Source organism: Oryx dammah, unplaced genomic scaffold (assembly GCF_014754425.2).
Source record: "Oryx dammah isolate SB20612 unplaced genomic scaffold, SCBI_Odam_1.1 HiC_scaffold_8, whole genome shotgun sequence".
NCBI lineage: Eukaryota > Metazoa > Chordata > Mammalia > Artiodactyla > Bovidae > Oryx > Oryx dammah.
The window spans coordinates 35,073,453-35,095,832 of record NW_024070192.1 but is presented as its reverse complement, the minus strand read 5'-3'; the positions used below and the strand labels follow the sequence as shown (position 1 = coordinate 35,095,832).

At 55.5% G+C, this 22,380-nt stretch overlaps 3 protein-coding genes across 7 annotated transcripts; 1 reads left to right on the top strand and 2 right to left on the bottom strand.

Moving 5' to 3' along the window:
- The first annotated feature begins 1,751 nt into the window (after positions 1-1,751).
- Positions 1,752-10,074, top strand: TNK1 (tyrosine kinase non receptor 1). Of its 4 annotated transcripts, none has more exons than XM_040243514.1 (14): positions 1,752-1,832; positions 3,145-3,200; positions 4,117-4,281; positions 4,448-4,518; positions 4,643-4,834; positions 4,965-5,120; positions 5,237-5,520; positions 5,750-6,023; positions 7,413-7,507; positions 7,833-7,988; positions 8,408-8,487; positions 8,826-9,115; positions 9,198-9,293; positions 9,377-10,074. In XM_040243514.1, exons 3-14 carry the CDS (start codon positions 4,119-4,121, stop codon positions 9,488-9,490), a joined length of 1,971 nt encoding a protein of 656 aa, XP_040099448.1. In that variant the 5' UTR covers positions 1,752-1,832; positions 3,145-3,200; positions 4,117-4,118; the 3' UTR covers positions 9,491-10,074. The 4 variants fall into 4 exon arrangements, with proteins under 4 accessions (XP_040099448.1, XP_040099447.1, XP_040099450.1 ...); XM_040243515.1 differs by lacking the exon at positions 1,752-1,832 and adding an exon at positions 2,530-2,595; XM_040243513.1 differs by lacking the exon at positions 3,145-3,200.
- On the bottom strand, positions 10,067-16,606 carry PLSCR3 (phospholipid scramblase 3). 2 transcript variants are annotated; one of them, XM_040243523.1, is made up of 8 exons: positions 14,537-16,606; positions 14,148-14,324; positions 13,624-13,883; positions 13,466-13,508; positions 13,144-13,364; positions 12,710-12,871; positions 10,946-11,107; positions 10,067-10,755 (listed from the first exon to the last, which is right to left on the bottom strand). In XM_040243523.1, the coding sequence occupies exons 2-8, from the start codon at positions 14,152-14,154 to the stop codon at positions 10,699-10,701; spliced, it is 912 nt and encodes a 303-aa protein (XP_040099457.1). In that variant the 5' UTR covers positions 14,155-14,324; positions 14,537-16,606; the 3' UTR covers positions 10,067-10,698. The 2 variants fall into 2 exon arrangements, with proteins under 2 accessions (XP_040099457.1, XP_040099456.1); XM_040243522.1 differs by having other exon boundaries at positions 14,148-16,606.
- A 4,076-nt stretch (positions 16,607-20,682) lies between these two features.
- On the bottom strand, positions 20,683-21,937 carry TMEM256 (transmembrane protein 256). Its single transcript, XM_040243509.1, has 4 exons — positions 21,795-21,937; positions 21,418-21,449; positions 21,080-21,160; positions 20,683-20,948 (listed from the first exon to the last, which is right to left on the bottom strand). Exons 1-4 carry the CDS (start codon positions 21,877-21,879, stop codon positions 20,805-20,807), a joined length of 342 nt encoding a protein of 113 aa, XP_040099443.1. The 5' UTR covers positions 21,880-21,937; the 3' UTR covers positions 20,683-20,804.
- Positions 21,938-22,380: the final 443 nt, after the last annotated feature.

The window sequence follows — 22,380 nt, the reverse complement described above, 5'->3', positions numbered from 1 at the left end:
CCTCCATACCCCATCATCTTTATTGGCAAAGGTGGAGGAGGAGAGAAGCTTAACTCCAAAAATAAGAAACAAAGGGGGATAAAGAGGCCTCTGATTTCCTGGGGTTTTTTCCAAGTCAAAGACAAAGGTGGGTGGAGCCTCTGCCTCTGGTTTCCTGCTGGAGCACAGAGGAACCAGGCCAAGAGTCCAGTCAGGAGCGCCCCCTCCTCAGTCTCCTCTCCATCCCACACCAAGGCCAGCAGGGCAGCCTCTCTCCCCTGAGCCAATGGTCACAGCCTCTTCCTTGAGTTCCCTCCTTTTTCTCTCTCACCTTTTCCCAGCCTCTTTACACCTCAGGTTGGTTCTGTCACTCCCCTGTTAAAACTTTTCAGGGGGTACCAAAGCCCTAAGAAAAGGCCTGAGCTCCTGAGCGTGTTCTGCAAGGCCCTGCAGACTGAACCAAACCAGGTCAGGGATCATGCCAGCTTGTTCACCTGGGTCCCCAGAACCTGGCACAGTGAAAGCCTGCTGGAAGGATGATCTGACACCTAGTTTGGCTTCTGCCAGCCTCTCCGGCTGCATCGGCCTTCATATCCCACCATGTGCTCCACACGCATGTATTCATTCGTTCAGTACCCAGAGGACTTCCAGTGTACCCAGATCTGTGAGGACACTGGACATCCAGAGGAAAATCAAGTTTCACCTGCTCTTTCCTGAAGATGCTCATGGAACTGCTGTGTTTCCCATCAAGAAACTGGACAAGGGACTTCCCTGGTGGTCCAGTGGTTAAGAATCTGCTTGCCGATGGAGGGGACACAGGTTCAATCTCTGCACCAGGAAGATCCCACATGCCACAGGGTAACTAAGCCCACTGGCCACAACTACTGAGCCTGTGCTCTATAATTTGCGAAACTTAGAGCTCATGCTCTGCAGTGAGAAGTCACTGCAATGAGAAGCCCAACTACCACAACTAGAGAGTAGCCCCCTCTCTCAGCAACTAGAGAAAGCCCTCCCACAGCAACAAAGACCCAGTACAGCTAAAAATAAATAAATAAAAATTTGGGAAAAAAGAAGAACCTCAACCAAACAAAAAAAATATAGAGTGAAAGAAGCCAAATGCAAACAATAAAGTGCGTGATTCTGTTGACTGAAAGGTCAAGAGCAGGCAGAAACCATCTCTGGGTTTTATAAATGGGAATAGTAATTGCTGGAGAATTCCCTGGCGATCTAGCAGTCAGGACTCCACACTGTTCACCTCCCAGGGCTCGGCAGTTAGACTGAGCAGACTTCTTCAAAGACAATATGCACGGCACCTATTAGAGGCCTACATTGTCCCAAGTACCTTAGGACACCTGACAGATCCAGCCCCTCCGGTGTGGAGCCAGTCCACAGCAAATCAGAGATGAGATGTGCAGGGAACCATCACATCTGTTATCTGCCCTGGTGGGAGGGCAAGAGAGCTGGCAAGAAAACCACAGGAGGAGAACTGTGAACTACGATTTTCCTATCAGTGCTGGAGTTTTCCATATGTTTACCAAGATGAGGGGGCTTTGCCGCCCATGGGACTCTGGAGACTGCATCTGCTATGCTCACACATCTATCCCTGGGACAGAAGGACACAGGCCAGATGGCCTAAGACTGGTCCTGAGACCCGTGAGGGAAAGGAAGAGGGTTTACTCCTTCTCAGAGCCTTCTTGGAGCCAGACTGTCCTGCCCCACAGGGCAAGCAGAAGTGTACAGAACCCTGGTGTCAGCAGAGGTAACAGGTGGGAGGGGCCAGGAGGCCAGGAAGTGCCAGAGATGGGAAGTTGTGCCCTGAGGTATGGAGCGCTGCCCTGGATCACCAAGACCAGGTACCAAGCTGGAATCGGGCTGAGGAGCCACTCAGAAGCTGTCTCCGCCCCACTTGCTCCAGAGCCCCCCACATGTTCCACCCTGGGGAGCTCCCCAAAAGGTCCATTTCGGGGGCAGCACATGTGATTGGGAAAGGACATTCAGAGCAGGGGGAAAGGCCAAGGGCTTTAGTCTTAGAGACTCGGTGCGGTCTGGAGCTGACTACCTGCGCCACCATCAACACCTCGGTCGTGGCGCCATTTCACAGCCCAGAAAGCTGCGCCAGGCCGGCTTTCTGCATCAGAGTGCCATGAAGCCCTCTCAGGGACTCTGTCCTGTTTAGCTTTATCCCCGGGCCCTGGGCGGGTCTCTCTACCAGGGGTTATTCATTTCGTGGGTGGGGCGCTGGTTGAGGGAGGTGGAGGATTCGGTTGAAGGGGGCACGGGGCAGGGGTGAAGGGGGAAGGAGACACCGAGGAGGAAGTCTGGGGAGGGGTGAGAAGTTCTTTGGAGAAGTCTGGCAAGAGGGTGGGAAGGTGGAGAGAGGGTGGGAAGGGGGCGAGCAAAGGACCGGCGAAGGGAGGGGGCCCCCCCCCGGGGGGGGGGTCTGGCCTGGCTGGCCGGCCGCCAGCATCAACCCCCACCTCATCCACCCACCCCCCATCCCTCGGGGAACCCGGGCCAAGCCGCCAGGCCCCGCCCCGCGGCTTCGGTCCTGCCCTCCCCGGGATTTAGTCCCGGCAGCCTGGGCGGCTCCCCAGCTGCTGCTTCCGCCTTCGCCAGGTGAGGGTCGGGAGAGGCAGGGGCTCTGGGGCCCGGGCTGGCGGGGCGGCCTTCGTTTGGGGGCGCGTCCGGGGGTGCGAGCCTCCCCTCCCCGGTCCTTCTCCTCCGCGGCCACGTCTCCTCCTGTCCCCCATCTCGTGCTGTCCGTCCGCTTCTCACCTTGCCACTGGGCCGGATGTCTTAGCACCCTGGCTTTCTCCTCCCGCCGCCCCTGCTCTGGTCCGGGATTCTTCGCCACCTCCGAGCGTCCCTCGGGACCCAGCCTGGGGCCCTCCGCTTCCTCCGGGCTTAACTAAGTAGGGGTGGGAGGAGGGCAGGTGTGTGTGAGGGAGAGTGTGTGCGCAGACAGCCGGCGCCGAGAGCCTTATTGAATAAAGACTGGTGGAGTTGCCTGGGACTCACGTGTCCCGGCCGGGCTCTGTCTTGGGATCTGAGCTCAGGTGGGTGGGGAAGGGACTGTGTACCTGGCAGCCCGGGTGTCTCTGAGCAGTACCTGAGGTTTACCGCCCGTCACAAATGCCCGATTTGATTTCACATGTTGCTGCCTAGGGTGTGGAAGAGGCAATGACTCTGGGCAGAGGGGGCAGCCTACCGGCATATCTCAGGTACATGTGGACACCAAAGCTTGATGTCTTGTGCGCTGTGTGTTTGTGTAGACCTGGGTGTCTCACACGTGAGGGCTGGTGAATCTTGGAGGCAGTAAACTCCACATGTCTCAAGGGGGGCTGTGTGTGAGGGGTGCGTGGCAGGAAGCCTGGTGGTCTTGCGGCAACTAGTATATGGCTCAGCTGGGAGTGGACATGTATCCTGTGTCTCTGGTGTCTTTTGCATCATATTTCTAGGGGATCTATAGGTGTGACGTGTGTGTGTTGTACCTCTGTGTCTGAAGTGTGGTTAGCGTATCAGGGCATCTCTGGAGTGTATGGTGGATCAGAATGTCTCTGGTGAACCTGAGTGGGTGTGTACAAGGGTGCACCTCAAGTCTAAGAGGCAGTATATCTGAGTGGCCTAGGGGTACAGGCAGGGCTTCCCAGGTGGCACTAGTAAAGAACCCACCTGCCAGTGCAGAAGACATAAGAGATGCGGGTTCCATCCCTGGGTCGGGAAGATTCCCTGGAGGAGGGCATGGCAACCCACTCTAGTATTCTTGCCTGGAGAATTCCAAGGACAGAGGAGCCTGGTGGGTTACAGTCCATAGGGTTCCAAAGAGTTGGACATGACTGAAGCGACTTAGCATGCACGGGGGTACAGGCAGTGTGCCATATCTCAGACCGGTCCACACACCTGAAGTCTGCTAGGTGCTAAAATCTTAGGTGTGAGGAGAATGTTCTTCCTGGGTGGGTTTGTGTGTATTAGGGGCAGGATTCCTGGCTGACCCTGAGATCCCTCCCTCTGTACCTGAGTGTTTCTGAGGGTTTGAGGGTGGAGCTGGCGACCATGTCTCTGGTGCCTGAGTGTCTCAGGTGACTACCCTGGATCATGTGACTGGAGGATGGGGCCTCACAGGGGTCCCTTCTCCAGACATGCTCCCCGAGGCGGGTTCCCTGTGTCTGCTGCGGCTGCTCCGAGACCTCCAGCTGGCCCAGTTTTACCGGCCCATCCTGGAGGAGCTTAACGTGACTCGGCTGGAGCACTTTGACTTTGTAAGAGCTGAAGATCTGGATGGCATTGGCATGGGCCGGCCTGGTGAGAGTCCCCTGCCCCTAGGCCCTACTGTTTCCTTCCCCAGCCTGTTAGTTGCGACTCTCCTCCAACCACCACACACCCCAGCCTTCTTCTTGCTTGTAAATCTCTTGCATCCTGCTCCCTGCCGCCCCCTTTACCCCATCCCTCTGCTTCTGGCCTCCCTCAGCCCAACGCAGACTGGCTGAAGCTCTGAAGAGGCACCGTTCGGGGCTCAAGTCTAAGAACTGGGTCTACAAGGTGTGTGTTTTGGGGTGGGGGTGAGAGGCTTTTCAGGGCCAGCTCAGGCCTGGGCAGGGGGCAGGCTGAGTGGCAAAGAGTGTAAACAGAGTTCCACACACCTGATTTCCCATCCTTGTTTCAGATCCTTGGGGGCTTTGCCTCTGGGCAGAAGGAGACCACCCCACCCTCAGATAGCCTTCCATCCCTCCCTGAGCCAGATGGGAGACTCAAGTGTCTGATCCCAGACCGGGCTCTGTGCCGAGGGGAGCTTCTGGGCTCCGGCTGCTTTGGCATGGTGCACCGAGGGCTGTGGACACTACCCAGCGGCCAGACTGTGAGTGTCCAGGGAACCTACTTCATTCTGGGACCTTGGGCCAGCTGCCCCCTCTCTGAGGGCCCTCTCTGCTCTGGCCTTGGCCTAACTCTTTGCTCCCGTGCCTTACGGTGCTTCCCCGCACTCGCAGGCCCCAGTGGCTGTCAAGTCCCTCCGGGTGGGTCCCGAAGGTCCCGAGGGCACTGAGCTAGAGGACTTCCTGAGAGAAGTGTCCGTCATGATGAACTTGGAGCATCCACACGTGCTGCGCCTGCACGGCCTTGTACTGGGCCAGCCTCTGCAGATGGTGAGCAAACCCCGACGCTGGCACCTGGGACAGTCCCCGGGCCGATGGGCTACAGGAGGGTGAGCGCTTGGGTCTCATGGGGACGGACCACCGCTCACACCGACGTGCTCCTGCAGGTGATGGAGCTGGCGCCCCTGGGCTCCCTGCACGCGCGTCTGACAGCCCCGGCCCCCACGCCCCCGCTGGCCCTGGCCTTGCTCTGCCTCTTCCTGCGGCAGGTGGCGGGGGCCATGGCGTACCTGGGGGCCCGTGGGCTGGTCCACCGAGACCTGGCCACGCGCAACCTGCTACTGGCTTCACCGCGCACCATCAAGGTGGCTGACTTCGGGCTGGTGCGACCGCTGGGCGGCGCCCGGGGCCGCTACATCATGGGTGGGCCCCGCCGCATCCCCTTTGCATGGTGAGAACCTGGCGGAGGGGCAGGATCTGGGGGCAGGAGCCGAGGGGGTGGTCCTCTGAGGGAGGCAGGGACTAGAGGAGTCTTTCGGTCCCGAAGGGCAGAGAAACGAGGACTTTGGAAGGAACGCAGGCCGGCAGGCCGCATTAAGGGGTCGTGCCCAGTGGCAGGTGGGCGCTCCAGGCGCACACCCTACGCACACATCCGGCCCCCTTCAGCTCCGCTTCCGCAGGTGTGCGCCCGAGAGCCTGCGCCACGGGGCCTTCTCATCTGCCTCGGACGTGTGGATGTATGGGGTGACGCTGTGGGAGATGTTCGCAGGGGGCGAGGAGCCCTGGGCTGGGGTCCCGCCATACCTCATCCTGCAACGGCTGGAGAAGGACCGAGCCCGCCTGCCCAGGCCTCCTCTCTGCTCCAGGGCCCTCTACACCCTGGCCTTGCGCTGCTGGGCCTACCACCCTGCTGACCGGCCCACCTTTTCCGACCTAGAGGGGCTGCTCCAAGAGGTGGGAGCTCCTGTCTCCTCGGAAACCCCCAATCTCTCTTGCCTCTGTTTCCTTTCCCAGGGTCCCATGCACAAGATGGACATGTACTGACTCCCAGTTTGGGGTCTGGGACCTGACTCTGAACAAAGCAGATTCATTCCCCACCTTTAGGGTCCTCAGAGCCCCAGGGAGACAGCTGGGGTCTAGTTTATGCTGGCTGGGGGCTGGGGAAGAGAGAGGGGAGCCCAGAGAGGCAGGATGCAGTGGGTGTTTGACAGACAGAGGAAAGGTTCAGCGTGGGAGGGGGAAGTACAGTGACCAAGGTGGCAGAGGCACTTTCGGGGTGCACCAAGGAGGGACTTACAAGACATGGTAAATAACCGGTGTTAGCACTGAGAGCGCTCGGTGTGTGTAAGATACTGTACTAAGTGCTCTCCACGTATCCTGATGCATCTTCACTCATTCAGTCCTTACAACAACCCAGCTCGATCTTAGGGAGGGGGCAGTTAAGACACTGACAGTTTAAGTGATTTGCCTAAGGTCACACAGGAAGTGGAGGAATGGAGAGCTGAACCAGTCACTGACTGCAGAGCTGTGCTCTAAATCACTATATACTCTAACATTAAAGGAGTTTGGTTCTTAACTCTGAGGACATCGGGGCCACGGAATGGTTGTGAGCAGGAGAGTTACAAGCCATCCTTAGATACATGTCACTCTGGTCTCCTTGGTGGTGTTAGTGTTAAAGAACCTGCCTGCCATGCAGGTGACTAAGAGACATGGGTTCTGTCCCTGGGTTGGGAAAATAGCCTGGAGGAGGGCATGGCAACCCACTCCAGTATTCTTGCCTGGAGAACCCTATGGACAGAGGAGCCTGGTGGGCTACAGTCCATAGGGTCACAAAGAGTTGAATATAACTGAAGCAACTTAGCATAGCACACGCTCTGGTTTGGTGCAAAAATGGATTAGAAGGATGAGACTGAAGATGGGAAGACCAGTAGACTGCAATGACTGTGAAGCAGATGTGAAATGAAGAGGTCTGGATGAAGGTGGAGGCAGTGGTGCTACAGAGAAGTGGAGAATTCCCAGAGGTGCTTGGGAGGCAGATCTGATGGGCCTGGGTATGGAGTGAAAGTATACAGTGACTCTCCCCTTGACCCCCCTAGATAGAGGCAGGGTCCCCTTTTGTTACTTCCTGACCCCTGGGCTGTGTCCAGCTTGGCATGGAATCCAGGTCTGCTACCACTGGATTACAACCGAGAGACAGGGACCATTCCCCCCCCACCCCCGGGCCCAGGACACATCTGGTAGGGGTTTGCTTGATGGGTACATGAAGAGTCTCCTCTGTTCCCATGACATTACTCTTGTGACTCATGCCACAAGCCCAGCCACCCTTTCCTCCTGTCTCTACAGGCCTGGCCTCCTGAGGGACGTTGTGTGAGGGAGGTCATGGAGCCTGGTGCCCTGAGGATGGAACCTGGTGACCCCATCACTATCATCGAGGGCAGGTGAGGGTCTCCTGCCTCCCACCCAGCCCCAAGAGGACTCCCTCCCAACTCTCCTGAACTGGTCCTGGCTCAGCTTCTCCCCCAGCTCCTTGAACCCCAGGCCTCTGCCTCCTCTCCCCCCTGGGCCCCGAGCACTCTACCACAGTCCTGGCCTCCCTGCTAGAGCCACCGCTGGCCCATAGAGCCCTTTTGTGTTAGAAAAAAGCGTCCCTTCCTCCGGGTAGATGTGGCTCCATAGCGCACAGCTTGTGAGCTGAATGTGGACGGGGCCCAGCCCCTACTCTCCCCTGGGGCCCAGCCCTTTCACCCACGCCTCTTCCCACAGCCCTGACTCCACAACCTGGAAGGGCCAGAACGGTCGCACATTCAAAGTGGGCAGCTTCCCAGCCTCGGCGGTGACACTGGTAGACCTACCAGCCACCCGCCCCGTCCTCAGAGGCACCCCTGCCCGGGGAGAGCGACACCAGAGAAACGCAGATGGGTAAGGACCTGAAAGAGTGGGGGGCAGAGCTAGGCTAGGAACCAGCCAAGCCCAGCAACTTTTCTGGAAGGGGAGCCTGTGGGGGAGGTGAAGATGGAGGGGAGAAGGGTGAAGATGGAGGGAGGTGGGTAAAGATGGAGGGGAGGCCGGACGTGCCTCAGGTCTCAGCCTGCCTGGAGGCCCCAGAGAGGGGAAGCTGGAGGAGAAGGGGTAAAGGTGGAGGGGAGGCTGGAGGTGCCTCAGGTCTCAGCCTGCCTGGAAGCCCCAGAGAGGGGAAGCTGGAGGAGAAGGGGTAAAGATGGAGGGGAGGCTGGAGGTGCCTCAGGTCTCAGCCTGCTTGGAGGCCCCAGAGATTCTCTGGGGGAGGGCACTGCTCTCTGGGGTGGGGGTGGAGAATGAACTGGAATACTCTCCGACAGGGACAGAGGGAAGGCAAAGCTTCAGGATGCTCCTCAGGCTCGGGGCCAGAGAAGGAATGTGGCTCTGCAGAGGACTAAAGGTGGGCGTGGCGGTGGGGACAGAGCCTACCGGGTCTCCCAGCAGGTCTGGAATCACCCTCCAACTGTGCCCCTTGCTCTGATTGTATCTGTGATCTCCCCACCTATCGGGTCCTGCCCTTTCTCTGCCTGCTGACATGCTGGCTGGACTTCAGGCAGCATCTCCCCACTGCAACCCTGGGCCGCTCTCTGGGCCCCCTGGGTGCCTGGATATGGGCATCCATCCTGCACATCTGGGTTCTGGTCCGCCTGGACAGAGGACCACCCCGAGGACAGATAGCCAGAGAAAGAAGGCAGCTGGGCTTCCTCTCAAGTTGTGGTTTCTTTCTCAAATATGCAGGCATTTCCAAGAGTCTGGAGTCAGTTCTTTCCCTGGGTCCCCGCCCCACAGGAGGCGGGTCGAGTCCCCCTGAACTTCGACATGCCAGAACTGGGCCCCAGGGACCCCCAGGCCGGTCACCCCGCCTTCCCATGGCCGCCAGCTCTTCCCAGCCTCCCAGGGAGCGGCCTCCCTGGCCCAGAAGAGAATCTCCCCACAGTCACCCTGTAGGAGCACCTGGAGCCAGCAAAGCCGCCACCCCCTCCGGAGGACCCTTGTCTGACCCCGAGCTGCAGAGGAGGGTTATGGAGGTGAGGTCTCCCTGAAGTGGCCCGGTGTCCAGAGGGGCTACAGACTGGAGAAGGGGCCTAAGTGAGGCTTCATCCCCGGCAGGTGGAGCTGAGTGTGCACGGAGTCACCCACCAGGAGTGCCAGGCTGCTCTAAGAGCCACCGGGGGAGATGTGGTTTCTGCCGTACGGAACCTCAAGGTACAGTCCGACCCTTCCCTTGGTTCCCGCCCTTCCTGGCCCTGCCCTCTGGCAGTCAGCTGCCTGTCTTCCCACCCCCACAGGTAGAGCAGCTCTTCTACCTCAGCAGCTGGTCCAGAGCAGATTGCCGGCGCATCCTGGAGCGTTACCAGTGGGACCTCTCGGCCGCCAGCCGCTACGTCTTGGCCCAGCCCTGAGCTCTGTTCCTTTGGGCACAGACACCAGACAGACCAAGGGCCTAGCCACATGAGACAAGGCAGAAGCAGAACAAGGTCCCAACAGGCCTGTGGTAGGTACAGGAGGAGCCCAGCATCGGGCGCTGTTGTCTCCTCACCTGCCCCTTGGCCTCTGAGGCCACAAGCTCCCTTGGCCATAGGAGGATCTAGTCCACTCTGCCCAACAAGAGGGAATACTTGGAGGAGCGGAGCTGTGACACATCATACCCACAGGAAGCTTCTGTCACTACAGAAAATGAGCACAAGGCCATTCTGGGTCACGGGAGAAGCCATCCTGAACTGCCATCAGCTACCACACTGGGTGCTGTGGGGGGAACCATCTTGGATGACTTGGGGAATACAGCCTCAGCTGCCTTGGCATGGTCTGGGGCCATCATGGGTGATGAAAGGGGCTCTCTTAGACTCAAGGACACATCTTGGCAGTGTGGATTATGAGATGGGCCAGACCCTGCCCATCCCAGCTGTCTTATTTCCCTTTGTCTCTTCCCACACCCAACTCTTTCTCCTACCCTCTCCTATTACATACATCTTCCAGTGTGCAAAAAGTTACAAAGTTTATATGAATGTAACATAAAAAGATACAGCTTCCTTCCTGGGACAAGGGAAGGAACGGGTGGTTAAGGCACAGGAAGTCGCAGCAAGCACCAGCTGAGGGAGAGGAAGTTGGCACTGGGGTCCTAGCCCTAGTGGGGAGGTAGGATGCCCTCAGAGTGCCATCGTCTGAGGTGAACAAATTGGCCAAGTGGATGCGGGGAAAGGGTGGCCAGGTCTGCCATCTTTGGTGCCTTTCCCACCCCCAGCCCTGTCAGAGAACCCCAGAGTCCTGCATTCTAAGGTCTCGTCTGGAGCAGAGACCCTGGAAGGGGTTGGGAGGAAGTGGGTAGGGAACATTTGAAAGCCGATATGCCTGCATGCTGAGGGACCACTGGAGATGTGGTGGGAAGTAGCAGGGGAAGGGCTCTCATACATACCCTTCTGTAGGGGCCACAGGTGAAGGAGGCCAGGGGAGCAGGGGAGGGATGGGGCACCAAGCCCCCAGCCTCTCAGGCTTCCCTGTCTCTCGCCTGCAGTGTACACAGAGGAAAGGGGCTGCCTCTGAGCAGGGGCCAGAGCGAGTGACCATCCTGAATTCTGGTTGAGTTGATGGTCTCCTCACCCAGAGAGGGCCTCTAACTGGTGATGGCAGAGGGCCCAGCGCCTCCTCGCTTCTCGAAGAACATGTAGTCCTGAGGGGAGGGCATGGTCAGCAGGATATCTGGCTGGGCCAGCCTGGCTCAGCTGTCAAAACCCAGGTCTGGAACCCCAAACCCCTAAAGACTCTGTCCCTGAACCTCTCCTAGCAGGAGGCCAAGAAGCACTCAGAACCTCTGAGTGAGAGCAGAGGGGCAGTGGGAGGAGCAAGGGCCACCGACTCACAATGAGGAACGTGGCTCCAAGCAGCACAGCCTTCACCCTCACGTCCAGGTCCAGCGGGAACTGGAGGCCGAAGTCATCTGTGTCAGTGAGGGCTTCTCGGAGCAGGCCCCCCCACTGCTTGCTGATGCGGCCCACACTGCGGGATTCATCTGGGGTCTTCACCTGGCAGGAGAGAGGGAGGGAGGAGATCCCACGTAGAAGGGGTGTGCCTGATCTCTGTCTCCGGTCCCACTTCCACAGTCCCTGGTTATGAACTGTGCAGGCTATACACAGAGTGAATCCTCCCAAAGCCTTTGGGTTCCATGTGACATCTGGGGACGCTGAGCTACCTGAAGTTACCCTGTGAGTCCACAACAAGAATCAGGGTGGCAACTTGGATCTGTTGCTCTTGAAAGGCCACACGTGACTACTAAACATCAGTGTTGGGAGAAACAGAAGCACAATACAATCTAATCTCCTTAGCGGATGGCCAGTTGCTAGGTTTGTTTTGGTTACCAAAGTCCTTGCCACCAACGGTTGGTGCAGTTTGTGCCCTGTACAGAGTATCCTGGCCAGACGGGCTAAAAGAGGCTGCTAAATGCCTGATTGTGCTCAGCCAACCAGGCTGCTAGATGGCCCAGAGGGGTGTCTGTTCTCTTATCTGCAGGGTAGTGAGGGCTCTGTCTAGTGCAGCATGCAAGCCTCCATCCAGTGGGAGGAGGAGGCAGCAGAAAGTGGCCTCTGAGGACCAAGGTCTTCACTGGCCTCTCTGAGCCCAGCAGCAACAGGCCCTGCCAATGTGGGTGGTAATTCACAGTGACTGCCTAGACTTTATCCTCCGCTCATTCTCCTGTGGCTAGAACTGGAGTGATGTCCTGCCCAACCCCTTCCCCGAAGGTCCTACAGCCCTGGGGCATTTCCTGCAGACCAGTCCCAGGTTGGGCAGGGCCTCTCCCAGCCAGCCCTGTGGACCCAAGAGCACAACCCCAAATATGGACCATTCATAATACATAAAAGGAAGATTGACCTGATGAGAACCATGCAGTCTACATATTCCCATCCAGAGATCACCAAGTTATCTCTTTGCCAATGAGTTCCTATCAAAGAAGTTTTCCCCAGGTACCAAGGTGACTCAGTTTTAAAAAGTAACCTTAGGTAGAGCACCTTATCAGAAGCCTTGGAAAGCCTACCAGACTATACCTGATGTTTCCTCCCTTATCTACACATAATAATTATCTCTTAAAGTATTCAAGTGCCTTTATCTTCTAGAAAAGAAGGTGCTTCCCAGGCTTTACTCTTAAATGGTCACCACTTGGATTCCCTAGGCTCCAAGTTGGTAACCAGAATGTATGGTAAGAAGGACATCACCTGGATTTCAGACTAGGGGTGGATGGGTGGGCATTTGGCAAGGCAAGCCACAGGATATTAACAAGTGAAATCAGTGCTTGCTCCAGGGCCTGGGCTCACGAACTCACACACACAGGAGCCATGTGGGCCCAGCCCAAGGTACACTCAATAATCATCCTTCACCCTAACTCCAGCCTGGCCTAAGATTATTTTTTCTCCCTCAACACAAGGTTGCAGATCACAATCAGCATTGGCCCTTAAGATGAAATCCTCTCAGCCATGTTTTATAAGATCCTGGTCCATCTTATTTCTGAGTAGAGGAAAGCCAGCAATGTGGTAGGCATCACAGCAGGTTTGGATTAATGAGCTCTTGACTATCCTGCCTCATGGATGCCTTGGTTTATGAGGGTCCCAGGAATCTCCCCTTATTCCTGATACCTCAAAGTTGGTGTCGGTGCCACAGCCGCACGTCCAGCAGGGCCCCACCACTCTCAGGAGGGTTTGGCGGTCAGCGTCCTGAATGGAGAACTTGGGGATGAAAGGATGCCAGGTCTGTAGAACATGGCCAATGGTGGTGCCCGGTGGAGCCTGGACTTCCATCTGGAGTGGGAAACACAGAATCACTGCCCAGCCGGGTACCCTGGCCCCCAAACTCTCACCAGTCTAGCTCTATCATCTGTTTCCCCTCATGAGACCTTCCATCCTCTTCACTAGACCACCTGTCTTCCCTCTCACTAGGCCTCCCATCCCACCTGCTGCTGGCCAACTCCAATCAGAAGACCATCTCATCCCATGCCTCACCCAGGTTCTGCCGCCATCACTGGCCAGCCCCTTACCCAAGTTTCTCTCTGGCCCCAGCCTTCCCCACTCACCTCCTGGAGGCCACACGGACAGCAGCTGCAGCCACAGTGGAGGGGGCGGAGCAGGCGCAGCACCTCTCTGTCCCCGGGGTCCACCAGGCGGACCCGCAGGGGCCGGCGGGCACCACAGCACAGCCGGGCACAGCAGTTGCTCTCCTCCGCCGCCTGACCCAGGGGTTGTCCGGCCCCGGAGCGCAGTTCGTACCGGTTACAGGTCTCCCAGCCCAAGAGCGCTGCCAAGGGGTGACATGCTGAGGTTCCGAAACCAGCGCCTGCCCCAGAGCCCACTATTTGCCCCCGTGATGAGGCCCAACCTATTCCTCCTTCCACTCACTTTCCACCGGCTCAGCCTTCTGGTGAATCAAGATCTGATCAATCTGGAAAGACAGTAGGGGCCAGGCGGACATCAGCTGGCCTGCCTAGTCGCCTGGGTCCCCTTCCTGTCACTCCTCCCTTCCTTCCTCCCTCCCTCCCTCCCTCCCTCCCACTCACCTGCATCAGGAATTCGAGGCCGGAAGGCACCCCTGGCAATGGCAAGAAGGGGGCAGCTGGTCCCGGGGCCCCAGGGCCAGGCGAGGGGAAGAGAGCAAAGCCCGGCGCAGGGGCAGGCACGTGGGCAGGCACTGGTGCCTGCCCGGGCCCAGACACCTGGCCGGGCCCAGGCCCAGGATGCAGTGCCGGCTCCGGGTATCCAGCAGTCACAGGGTAGGGAGGTGGGGGCGAAGGGGCATACCCTTTGGGGGGCAAGTAGCCTGTGAGGGGGACAAGAGTAGGTTAGAAGGGGTCCCTGACTTCATCCCTTTACCCCTTGGCCTACAAGTCGCGAGGCTGCGGGGAAAATGTGATGAGAAGAGAATGAGAAAGATGGGGCGGGGGAGCAGGGCGGCGGCTTCTCGGGGAGGAAGGGAGGGGCCCCACACAGCCAGTCCGAGCACATTCCCCGAGGATGCGTCTGACACCGGGCTACCAAGTCCGTGGGGGGGATAACGGAGACCCTCGACCTTGAGCCCACTTACCTGCCATGGGAGAGGGGCGAGGATTCGCGGGATCTCGGTGTCCCAGAGGTTTAGTTCTAGAAGTGGAGGCAAGCTCGAAGACAGCAGACAGACACAAAGACAGACACAAAGACCGACAGGCAAACGCGGAGAGGCGGCTGCGCCCAGCGCCGGCCCAGGGTCTCTAGGGCGGCGCGTCTGACTCGGGGAGAAACCGAAAGTGTCAGCGGGCAAGGCGGGGGCGCTGGGACCCTGGATTCCCGCAGGGGCCCCAGTACCGCCCCCTCCCTTTGTTCTCCCATTCTCCGCGGAGGCGGCTGTTGGCAGACCGCAGGACAGATGGGCCTGCAGTCAGACCGACGACCCGACCTCGAAGGAGGTCTCCTGACCCCTCTGTTCCCCCTGCTCACCTGAAGCCCCTAGAATAGCCCGGGTGCCCAGCACTCGGCGGCCCGAGGAGCTAGTGGAGGCGGGCCCAGAGGTGACTCCGCCCCCAACCCGTCCAGGCCCCGCCCCTCCCGGCCAGAGCGGCGCGCCTGCGCAGAAAGAATGCTTGTTTGCTTTCCTGTGGGGCCGCGGAGCGCAGGCCACCCGCTCTGTGGCTTGACGGGCGTCCCCGCCCTTTCCGCTCGGATGCTGAAGCTCGCCTGGGAGGGCAGCCGGGTGAGACCTAGCCCTGCGACCCCCGCCAGGTCTGCGGGCGGAGAGTGACCAGTGACCCTTAGTGGGAGAGAGGGCCGCTCGTGCGGCGCTGGACCCCAGGCTCCTCCTCCTGAGGGCGGTTCGGGCCTCGCTGACGCAGCCAAGCACCCTACACTCTCACCCATTGGCTTTTCCGACTGGCTCCTGGCTCCCCTTCTGCCCCCTTGGGGGTAGCTTGCCCGTCTTCTCTACCTGACGCAGCTGTGACCCACACGGACACTTTGCAATTACAGTACTTCCTACAGGCGCCCCCAGCCACAACGCCAGACAGTAACGAGCGTGCGAGAGGCAAGGCTCAGGAGCTAAGGAGGCAGCCCGGACACAGGCAGGCCTTCCCCAACAGGCATCACTTCCTCGGCTTGGAGTCCTGCGCCCAGGCCAGGAGGTGTGAGGGGGTCCTGCGCCTTGGGGGCCTAAAGGCTTAGTGGCAAGAAATGCCCTTTTAGATAAGAATTCGGGCCACGTGCGCAGAAGGCCTTGTGGGAGCTGGGCTTTGGCCCCCAGGGCAGCAGAAGCCCACTGAAAGATTTTACGGCGATGGAGGGAGGTCAGCTATTTTAGAAAACCATTTAAACTGCGTGGTGGAGAACAGAGGCACCTAAGACTGGGTTGTTGCCAGTAGTCTGGGGGAGGGGATGGCTGTGATAGTGTAGACAGACGGGAAGCGGCAGACTTTGGCTATATTTAGACAATAATAGAGAACTTGCTTGAGAGGTGAGATGCGGAGGTGAGGAGTCCAGGATGACTTCTGTTGCCTGTCTGGTGACCAGGCAGATGGGGGTCTCACCCAGCAAGATGAACATAGGGAGAAGCAGGTTTGCCGGCTCCTCTGTACCTGTTCCTCTGGGCTGGTCCTACAGCTTCAGTCATCATCTGCTTCAAACCCAAGTGCCAGACCTCTCTCCTGGTATCCCTTAGTGCCTCAGATTCTACCTGGCCCAAACCATGCACCAACCTCCACCAGAACACAAATGGAAATTCAGTTATTCAGTGGAGATTTAATGAGCCCCTACTGTATTTCAGACAGGCAATCAAAAAAGGTATGTAGCATTTTTTTTTAAAGTAACAAAATTCCTAATCTCCCCAGGAAGAAACAATGTACATAAAATACCTCGGAAGTCACACTGTGACAATTGCTATAAGGAAAAATAGAGCAGGGAAAGAAGAATGGTGACCAGGAGTTACAATTTTAAAGAGGGTGAAGTAGAAAGGCATCATCACTGAAGTGATGGTTGAGCACCAAGAAGATTGAGGATTAAGCCATGCCAATTGCTAGGTGAAGAGTTTTTCAGGTAGAGGGGACAAGAGCAAAGGCCCAGAGGTAGAAGTGTACCTTGTTTGTTCAGTTAACCAAAGCCCAGTGTGGCTGCAATGAAAAGAATAAGGAGGAAAGAGGTCACAGGAGGCCAGATCACATATGGCCCTGTAGACCACTGGCTTCTACTGAATGAAAGGCAAAGTGTTGGAGGATTTGGCCAGAGAGGAGACATGAGATTCACATATTGAAAGAGTGGTCCTCAACCTAGCCACAAGTTCAAATCATCTGGGGTGCTTTAAAAAATACCTCTGGGACTTCTGTGGTGGTCCAGGGGCTAAGACTCTGCCCTTCCAAAGCAGAGGGCCCAGGTTTCATTCCTGGTCAGGAAACTAGATCCCAGGTGCCTCAACTAACAGTTCGAATGCCACAACTTAAGATCCCACATGCTGCAACAAAGATGGATGATCCCAGGTGGTGCAACTAAGACGTATCACGGCTAAATACATATTAAATCTAAACAAATCCCATGGATAGAGGAGCCTGGAAGGCTACAGTCCATGGAGTCGCAGTCAGACACAACTGGGCAACTATACAACAAAACAAAACTAAAAAAACCTCTGGCTGGGTCCCACTTCATTTCAGTTACATTAGAATATCTGAAGTAAGGGCTTCCCTGGTGGCTCAGACAGTAAAGAATCTACCTGCAATGTAGGAGACCTGGGTTGGGAAAATCCCCTGGAGGAGGGCATGGCAACCCACTCCAGTATTCTTGCCTGGATAATCCCATGGACAGAGGAGCCTGGTTCTCTGTAGCCCCATGGGCTACAGTCCATGGGGTCACGAGTCAGACATGACTGAGTGGCTAAGCACAAGCACATATCTGAAGTGAGGTGCAGACATAGGAACCTTTTGAGAATTCAATAGGGAACTCAAGGGAAGTTCTTGCAAAAAACTAGATGAGATCTGATGGTGGCTTGGACCAGCTGTCAGGGTAGTAGCAATGGAGGTGGTGAGAAATGGTCAGTTTCAGGTTCTGTATTTCAGCCAACAGGATTTCATGATAGCTTGGATATAGGATGTAAGGAAAATGGAAGTCAAAGCTGACTCAGACTTGGTCCAGGAGGCCCTTCACTCTTATTGCTTGGTCATTTCCTGCCCGCCCATTCCATCCTGAGCTCTAAGCACTCTGATTCTCCAGTTGATTTACTACCAGTATAATCTAGTCTCCTTCTCTGGTGAACTATGCATGCTGAACTCAGCAAATCAGTCTTACCAGTCCCCAAAGGCAAAACAAGTTCAATATTTACTTGTAACCTGAACACATTATATCAAATTAAAGGGTCTATTTTCACTGCTGAAATTTTGAATTTCTTGGTACATACAAAGAAAAAAAAATCTTAGCTTTGGGAACTGGATAGAAGAGAGTTGCAATCACAGCTTCCCCAGGTCTTGGCTGTAGGATATAGGACAAGTAGCTTCACCTCTCATAGCTTCACTTTCCACTGACTAGTAGGACTGTTCAGTGGGAAGTGGATACAATACGTGCGCTTTATTTAGCTTGGTTCCTCAAGAGTCTGACCCACTTGGAGGATCAATGCAAAGGTGATAGGGATACAGTCTATGGACTGTCAAGGTCTCCTCTGCCCGGAGGTTCCCTGCACTCCAAATGCTGCCTGAGATGAAGGGCACTGGACTGGGAGGTAGGAGCCTGGGGACCCAATGTTGGCTCTGCCACTGGCACTCTGGAGATCTCCTGAGGCCTTATTTTACTCATCTTCATTGTTTTGGCCACACCGTACAGCTTGTGGGATCTTAGTTCCCTAACCAGGGATTGAACCTGGGCCCACAGCATTGAAAGCACAGAGCCCTAGCCACTGGACTGCCAAGGATATCCCCTCATCGTTACAATCAAGTGATATTTTGATCCTCTACTAATACACCTCAGTTTATGCCTCCCCTCTGGATATAAATGCTCCAGCCACCTGGCCCCCGCCATTACCCTCAGAAGAGTCCAACCCCTCAGCACAAGGCACTCCATCATTTGGCCCCATCTGTTCTCATCTTTCACTGTTGACCATCTCATGATCTTTAAGCCAGCCACCAGGAATCCTTTCCAGTCTTGAAGGCATGGGGTTCTTGCCTCCAAAGCACTTGCCCTGGTCTGGAAGATGCTCCTTTTTCTCCTCATCACCTAATTCCTACAGGTCTCCACTAAACACTATGATACACTGTAGATGCTACAGGGGTATGGAGTTTAGCAGGGACTAGGGTCAGAGATCAGAGAAGGCAATGGCACCCCACTCCAGTACTCTTGCCTGGAAAATCCCATGGACGGAGGAGCCCGGAAGGCTGCAGTCCATGGGGTCGCTGAGGGTCAGACACGACTGAGCGACTTCACTTTCACTTTTCACTTTCACGCATTGGAGAAGGAAATGGCAACCCACTCCAGTGTTCTTGCCTGGAGAATCCCAGGGACGGGGGAGCCTGGTGGGCTGCCGTCTATGGGGTCACACAGAGTCGGACACGACTGAAGCGACTTAGCAGCAGCAGCAGCAGGGTCAGAGATAAACTCTGGATTTAAAAGTATGGAGGGACTTCCCTGATGGTCCAGTTGCTAAGACTCTGCACTTCCAATGCAGAGGGCCTGGGTTCTTATAATCTCTGCTTGGGGAACTAGATCCCATATGCCACAACTAAGACCTGGTGCAGCCAAATAAATAGAAGTATGCAAGTTGTAATTAGAGCTATAGGGCCAAATGAAATTACCTAGAAACTATCTCACTCAGCTGAATGCTCTGCACTTTTTTGAATGCACCCCTTCACAAAAATTAAGTATGCACTGACAGGATACTATACAGATATCCATGTTTATAAAATATACACAAAAACAGACATTTTAAAAGGTGAAATTAAAATATGTATACTTTTGCATATGAGTTCTCTTAATTAAAATTTGGTTAAACCAGGTAGACAGAATCTGGTAAAGCAGCCATAGAGAGAGAAGACCAGGAGAGTGGTGTCACAGAAGAAATAGGCTGTTTTTGAGCACAGTGTGGCCAACTGTGTCAAATGCTGCAGAGGCTGAGGGAGATGAGACTGAAAATCATCCACTGGGTCTGGCAAATGAGATCATAGTGATTCATGGAATCTTTCCCATGAATGGGGAAGAGGTGGGATAGAAGACTGACCAGAGAGGGTTGTGAAGTAAACTTGAGGCCAGATTGCTCTCCCTGAGCTCCCCAGTTACCTGCTTGGTATCTCCACTCAGATGTCTCCCAATCATTTCAGAAGCAAGTGTCCAAAACTGACCTCCTTCAATCTGTCCCTTCCTTCAGTGTTTCTTATCCCAGTAACAGCACCTCCACCTAGCCAGGTGCATAAACCAGAAATCTCCCTCTCTTTCATCTTCTAAATTGGACTATTTTCACCACTTCTTTCCCCCTCAGCCAAGCCACCATCACCATCTCACAGCTGGACCTCCAGTGGCTTCTGGGCTGGTCTCTGTTGGTATCCTCGCTGTCCTCTGATTGGTTTTCCAAATCTTTTAAACATATAAATCAGACTCTAGCACTCTCTCTCACTTTAAACCTTTCAATGATTTACTGTCACGCTGGAAATAAATTCTGAGTGCTTCAATACCATTTCAGCCTGTTTACCAGGTATTCTTTCTGCCAAAAACCACATTTCCCCACCACTCTGTGCATGGTTGATTCCAGCCTTAAGGGGCCCTGCTCTGTGAGGCCTTCCTAACTCAAGCGACACACCCCTCCCTGCCCATTGTTCTGGCCTCTCTATTCTTTTCCTTCAAGCACATAGCACATCTCATAGTGATATATTTGTGTTCAGTTGTTTAATGTCTGTTTCCAGTACTAGATGAAAACCCCACTAGGGAAAGATAATATCTGTCTTGTCCAACCATTTAGTTAAATTTCCTTGTAACATTTGTCTGACACATGACCCAACACTTGATGAACACTTTAATAAAAATTAGCCCCCTAAATACCATCCAGTTCTCTGCTGTGGGTGCTACTCCAGCCTGCCTAGCCACCTTTTCTCACTCCTTTTCTGCCTTAAGAAATTCAGCCCACACTGAGGATTCAGGTGGCCCCATGCCCCTCCCTTCCCATCTCCTTCTCTTTGTTCCGTTTCAGCCACACAACAGAGCTCTTTTTAAGAATCATCTCAAGCATTGTGAAGCATTTTCTGACTCCCAACGTATGATGTTCCGTCTCAGCTTTGAACCCCAAAGTATTTTGTAAGTAATGACACCGCATCGCACCTTGCCTTAACCTTGACTTCTAGAGTAAGTGGGTGCCCCAGAAAACCACTACCCTACCAAAATCTAGTCTTAATGCTAGTGAGCATCAGTACCACAAGATGAGCTTATTAGAATAGATTCCCAGGCCCCGAAGAGGGCTTTGGTAAGAATCTGTGTTAGTTCAAGCATTCTATATGACTCTAGTGCCCACCAGTTTAAGAACCTTATAACAAGTTAACCTTAAGTGAACAGTGACTCCACCCAAACCCAAGCCTCGCTGATTTGGTCTTGGAAAAGGGAAGGAGTTCAAAGGTTGACAATTTTTGCCCTTTCTCTTATATGAGGTTAGATGAACAAAAACTCCAAAGTTCTTTATTTGCCTTTCTCTTTTAATTCCTTCCCTGCTCCAATACTTAAAAAAAAAAAAAAAAAAGTACCCAGAAATTAAACACAAGAAAGCTCAAAGAGCCAAGGCAAGCCAGCCGAAGAACAGCAGGCTCCCTCCCACAGGAGCCAAATTCTGGAAGCTGGGGTCTCCACTCAGAGCCTGGTAGTAAAAGGTGGTGCAGAATAAGGTAGTTCCAGAAGCTAGCAGTAACCCAGCCTGAAGAAGATATAAGGCAGAATTCAGGCCAGTAAAAACCCGGCGAGTTAGAGGGAATGGGTGGGGCTTGGTCAGGGTTAGGGATGGGGGTGGGGCTTGGTCAGGGTTAGGGTGGGGATGGGGGGAATTACCCAGACGGGCTTTCTGCACAGGGGTACCGCTAACAGGGCCAGGCTGTGTAAGAAGTGGTGTTTGTTGGACTTGTCAAAGAGCTGTAAGAAAAAAAGAAATGGGGGTACTTCCTAAGCAACGCAAGACACCGGAGGCTGGGGCAGAGTCACAGTGGACAGGAAGGTCCAACTCGATGTCTCAAGCCCCAGCTTGCCCCTCCCTGAGGTACCCAGGCCTCAGACTTGCATTCCTTGCCACTCCAAAGACCCGCGTTTCGTCCCTCCCCTCCTCTCAGGGACCCCAGACTTTGCGCCCTCCGAGGCCTCAAAGTCGAGGAGCCCCAGCACGGTTACTTCACCTCCTTCCCGTAGGCATCCGGAAACTGGGCTCCTGTGGAAAGGAGAAGCAAAGGTTACCAGTCCTAGCGCCAACCCAGACAGTCCCCACTTCTGTGGTGGTGGTGGTGGTGGTGGTGGTGGTGGTGGTGGTGGTGGTGGTGGACCCGGGTGGACGCCGACAAGAAAGGGAGCCCCCAGGAGGCTTCTGATTGGTGGAAACACGCACGGACAGTTCTGGGAACCCAGTGGACCCAGCTGAGAGGTTTTTTAAAAGGTTCAGGGTTCCGCGGGCAGTCTGGTCGATGGGAGGGCCGACACCTCCTTTAGACTCTGCCTATGCACCAGATCCTAAAGATCTCCCCCAGCACAATCCCAGTTCCATCCCCAGCCCCCTGACCGTGCGCCCCGTAGGAGGCCAAGCCTAAGGCCCCAGCTCCGGACAAGGCACCCAGGCGGCGGAAAGCAGCCCCGGGACCCGCCATGGCTGTCGACGGTCACGAGCCGAACGAACACCGCCCGGGCCCCCCAAGAAGCCAGCCAATCCCGATTTCCCATGCAAATAAGGTCTACGGGTGCCCAATCCGGGCCGTGTTCATTTTAGCGTCCAGGTCCTCACCCGGGTACTTGGACCTTTGTAAAACCTCTGTTGAGTGGCGAAGACGTCTGGCGGCGGAGAAACCAGAACCAATTAAAACCGAAGGAGCTGAGCAGTGTAGGCGGGGTTGTGGGGGGCGGGACTAGAGGATTTGCGTCACGGACTGGCCCACTTTCCAAGTTGACACCTTCCCCCACCCCAACCACCGGTCAATTTCCAAAGATCCCGGTCCCTGGGCAAAGTTCCGCCCCTTTCCCCACAAGCTCCTCCCCTTCAGCTTTAAACCAGACCCACTCCCCAAAAGAGGCGGACCCACGGATAACGAAGCCCCACCCATCATCTTAAACCACGCCCATTAACCAAAGCCCTTCCTCCGGACCAGAAGGCT

Bases quoted from the DNA above. Each gene is read 5' to 3' on its own strand.
- TNK1 (XM_040243513.1), top strand. From the start codon at position 1,802: ATGGAGCGCTGCCCTGGATCACCAAGACCAG. The intron at 1,833-4,116 runs GTACCAAGCTGG...TCCCTTCTCCAG, and splicing joins CCCTGGATCACCAAGACCAG to ACATGCTCCCCGAGGCGGGT. The intron at 6,024-7,412 runs GTGGGAGCTCCT...CTGTCTCTACAG, and splicing joins TAGAGGGGCTGCTCCAAGAG to GCCTGGCCTCCTGAGGGACG.
- PLSCR3 (XM_040243522.1), bottom strand. The intron at 12,872-13,143 runs GTGAGTGGGGAA...TTCCCACTCCAG, and splicing joins GTCCGTGTGGCCTCCAGGAG to ATGGAAGTCCAGGCTCCACC. The intron at 10,756-10,945 runs GTGAGTCGGTGG...CCCTCCCCTCAG, and splicing joins TTGGAGCCACGTTCCTCATT to GACTACATGTTCTTCGAGAA.
- TMEM256 (XM_040243509.1), bottom strand. From the start codon at position 21,879: ATGGCGGGTCCCGGGGCTGCTTTCCGCCGCCTGGGTGCCTTGTCCGGA. The intron at 21,450-21,794 runs GTCAGGGGGCTG...TCCTTTCCACAG, and splicing joins GGCCTCCTACGGGGCGCACG to GAGCCCAGTTTCCGGATGCC. The intron at 21,161-21,417 runs GTGAAGTAACCG...TTTTTCTTACAG, and splicing joins CGGATGCCTACGGGAAGGAG to CTCTTTGACAAGTCCAACAA.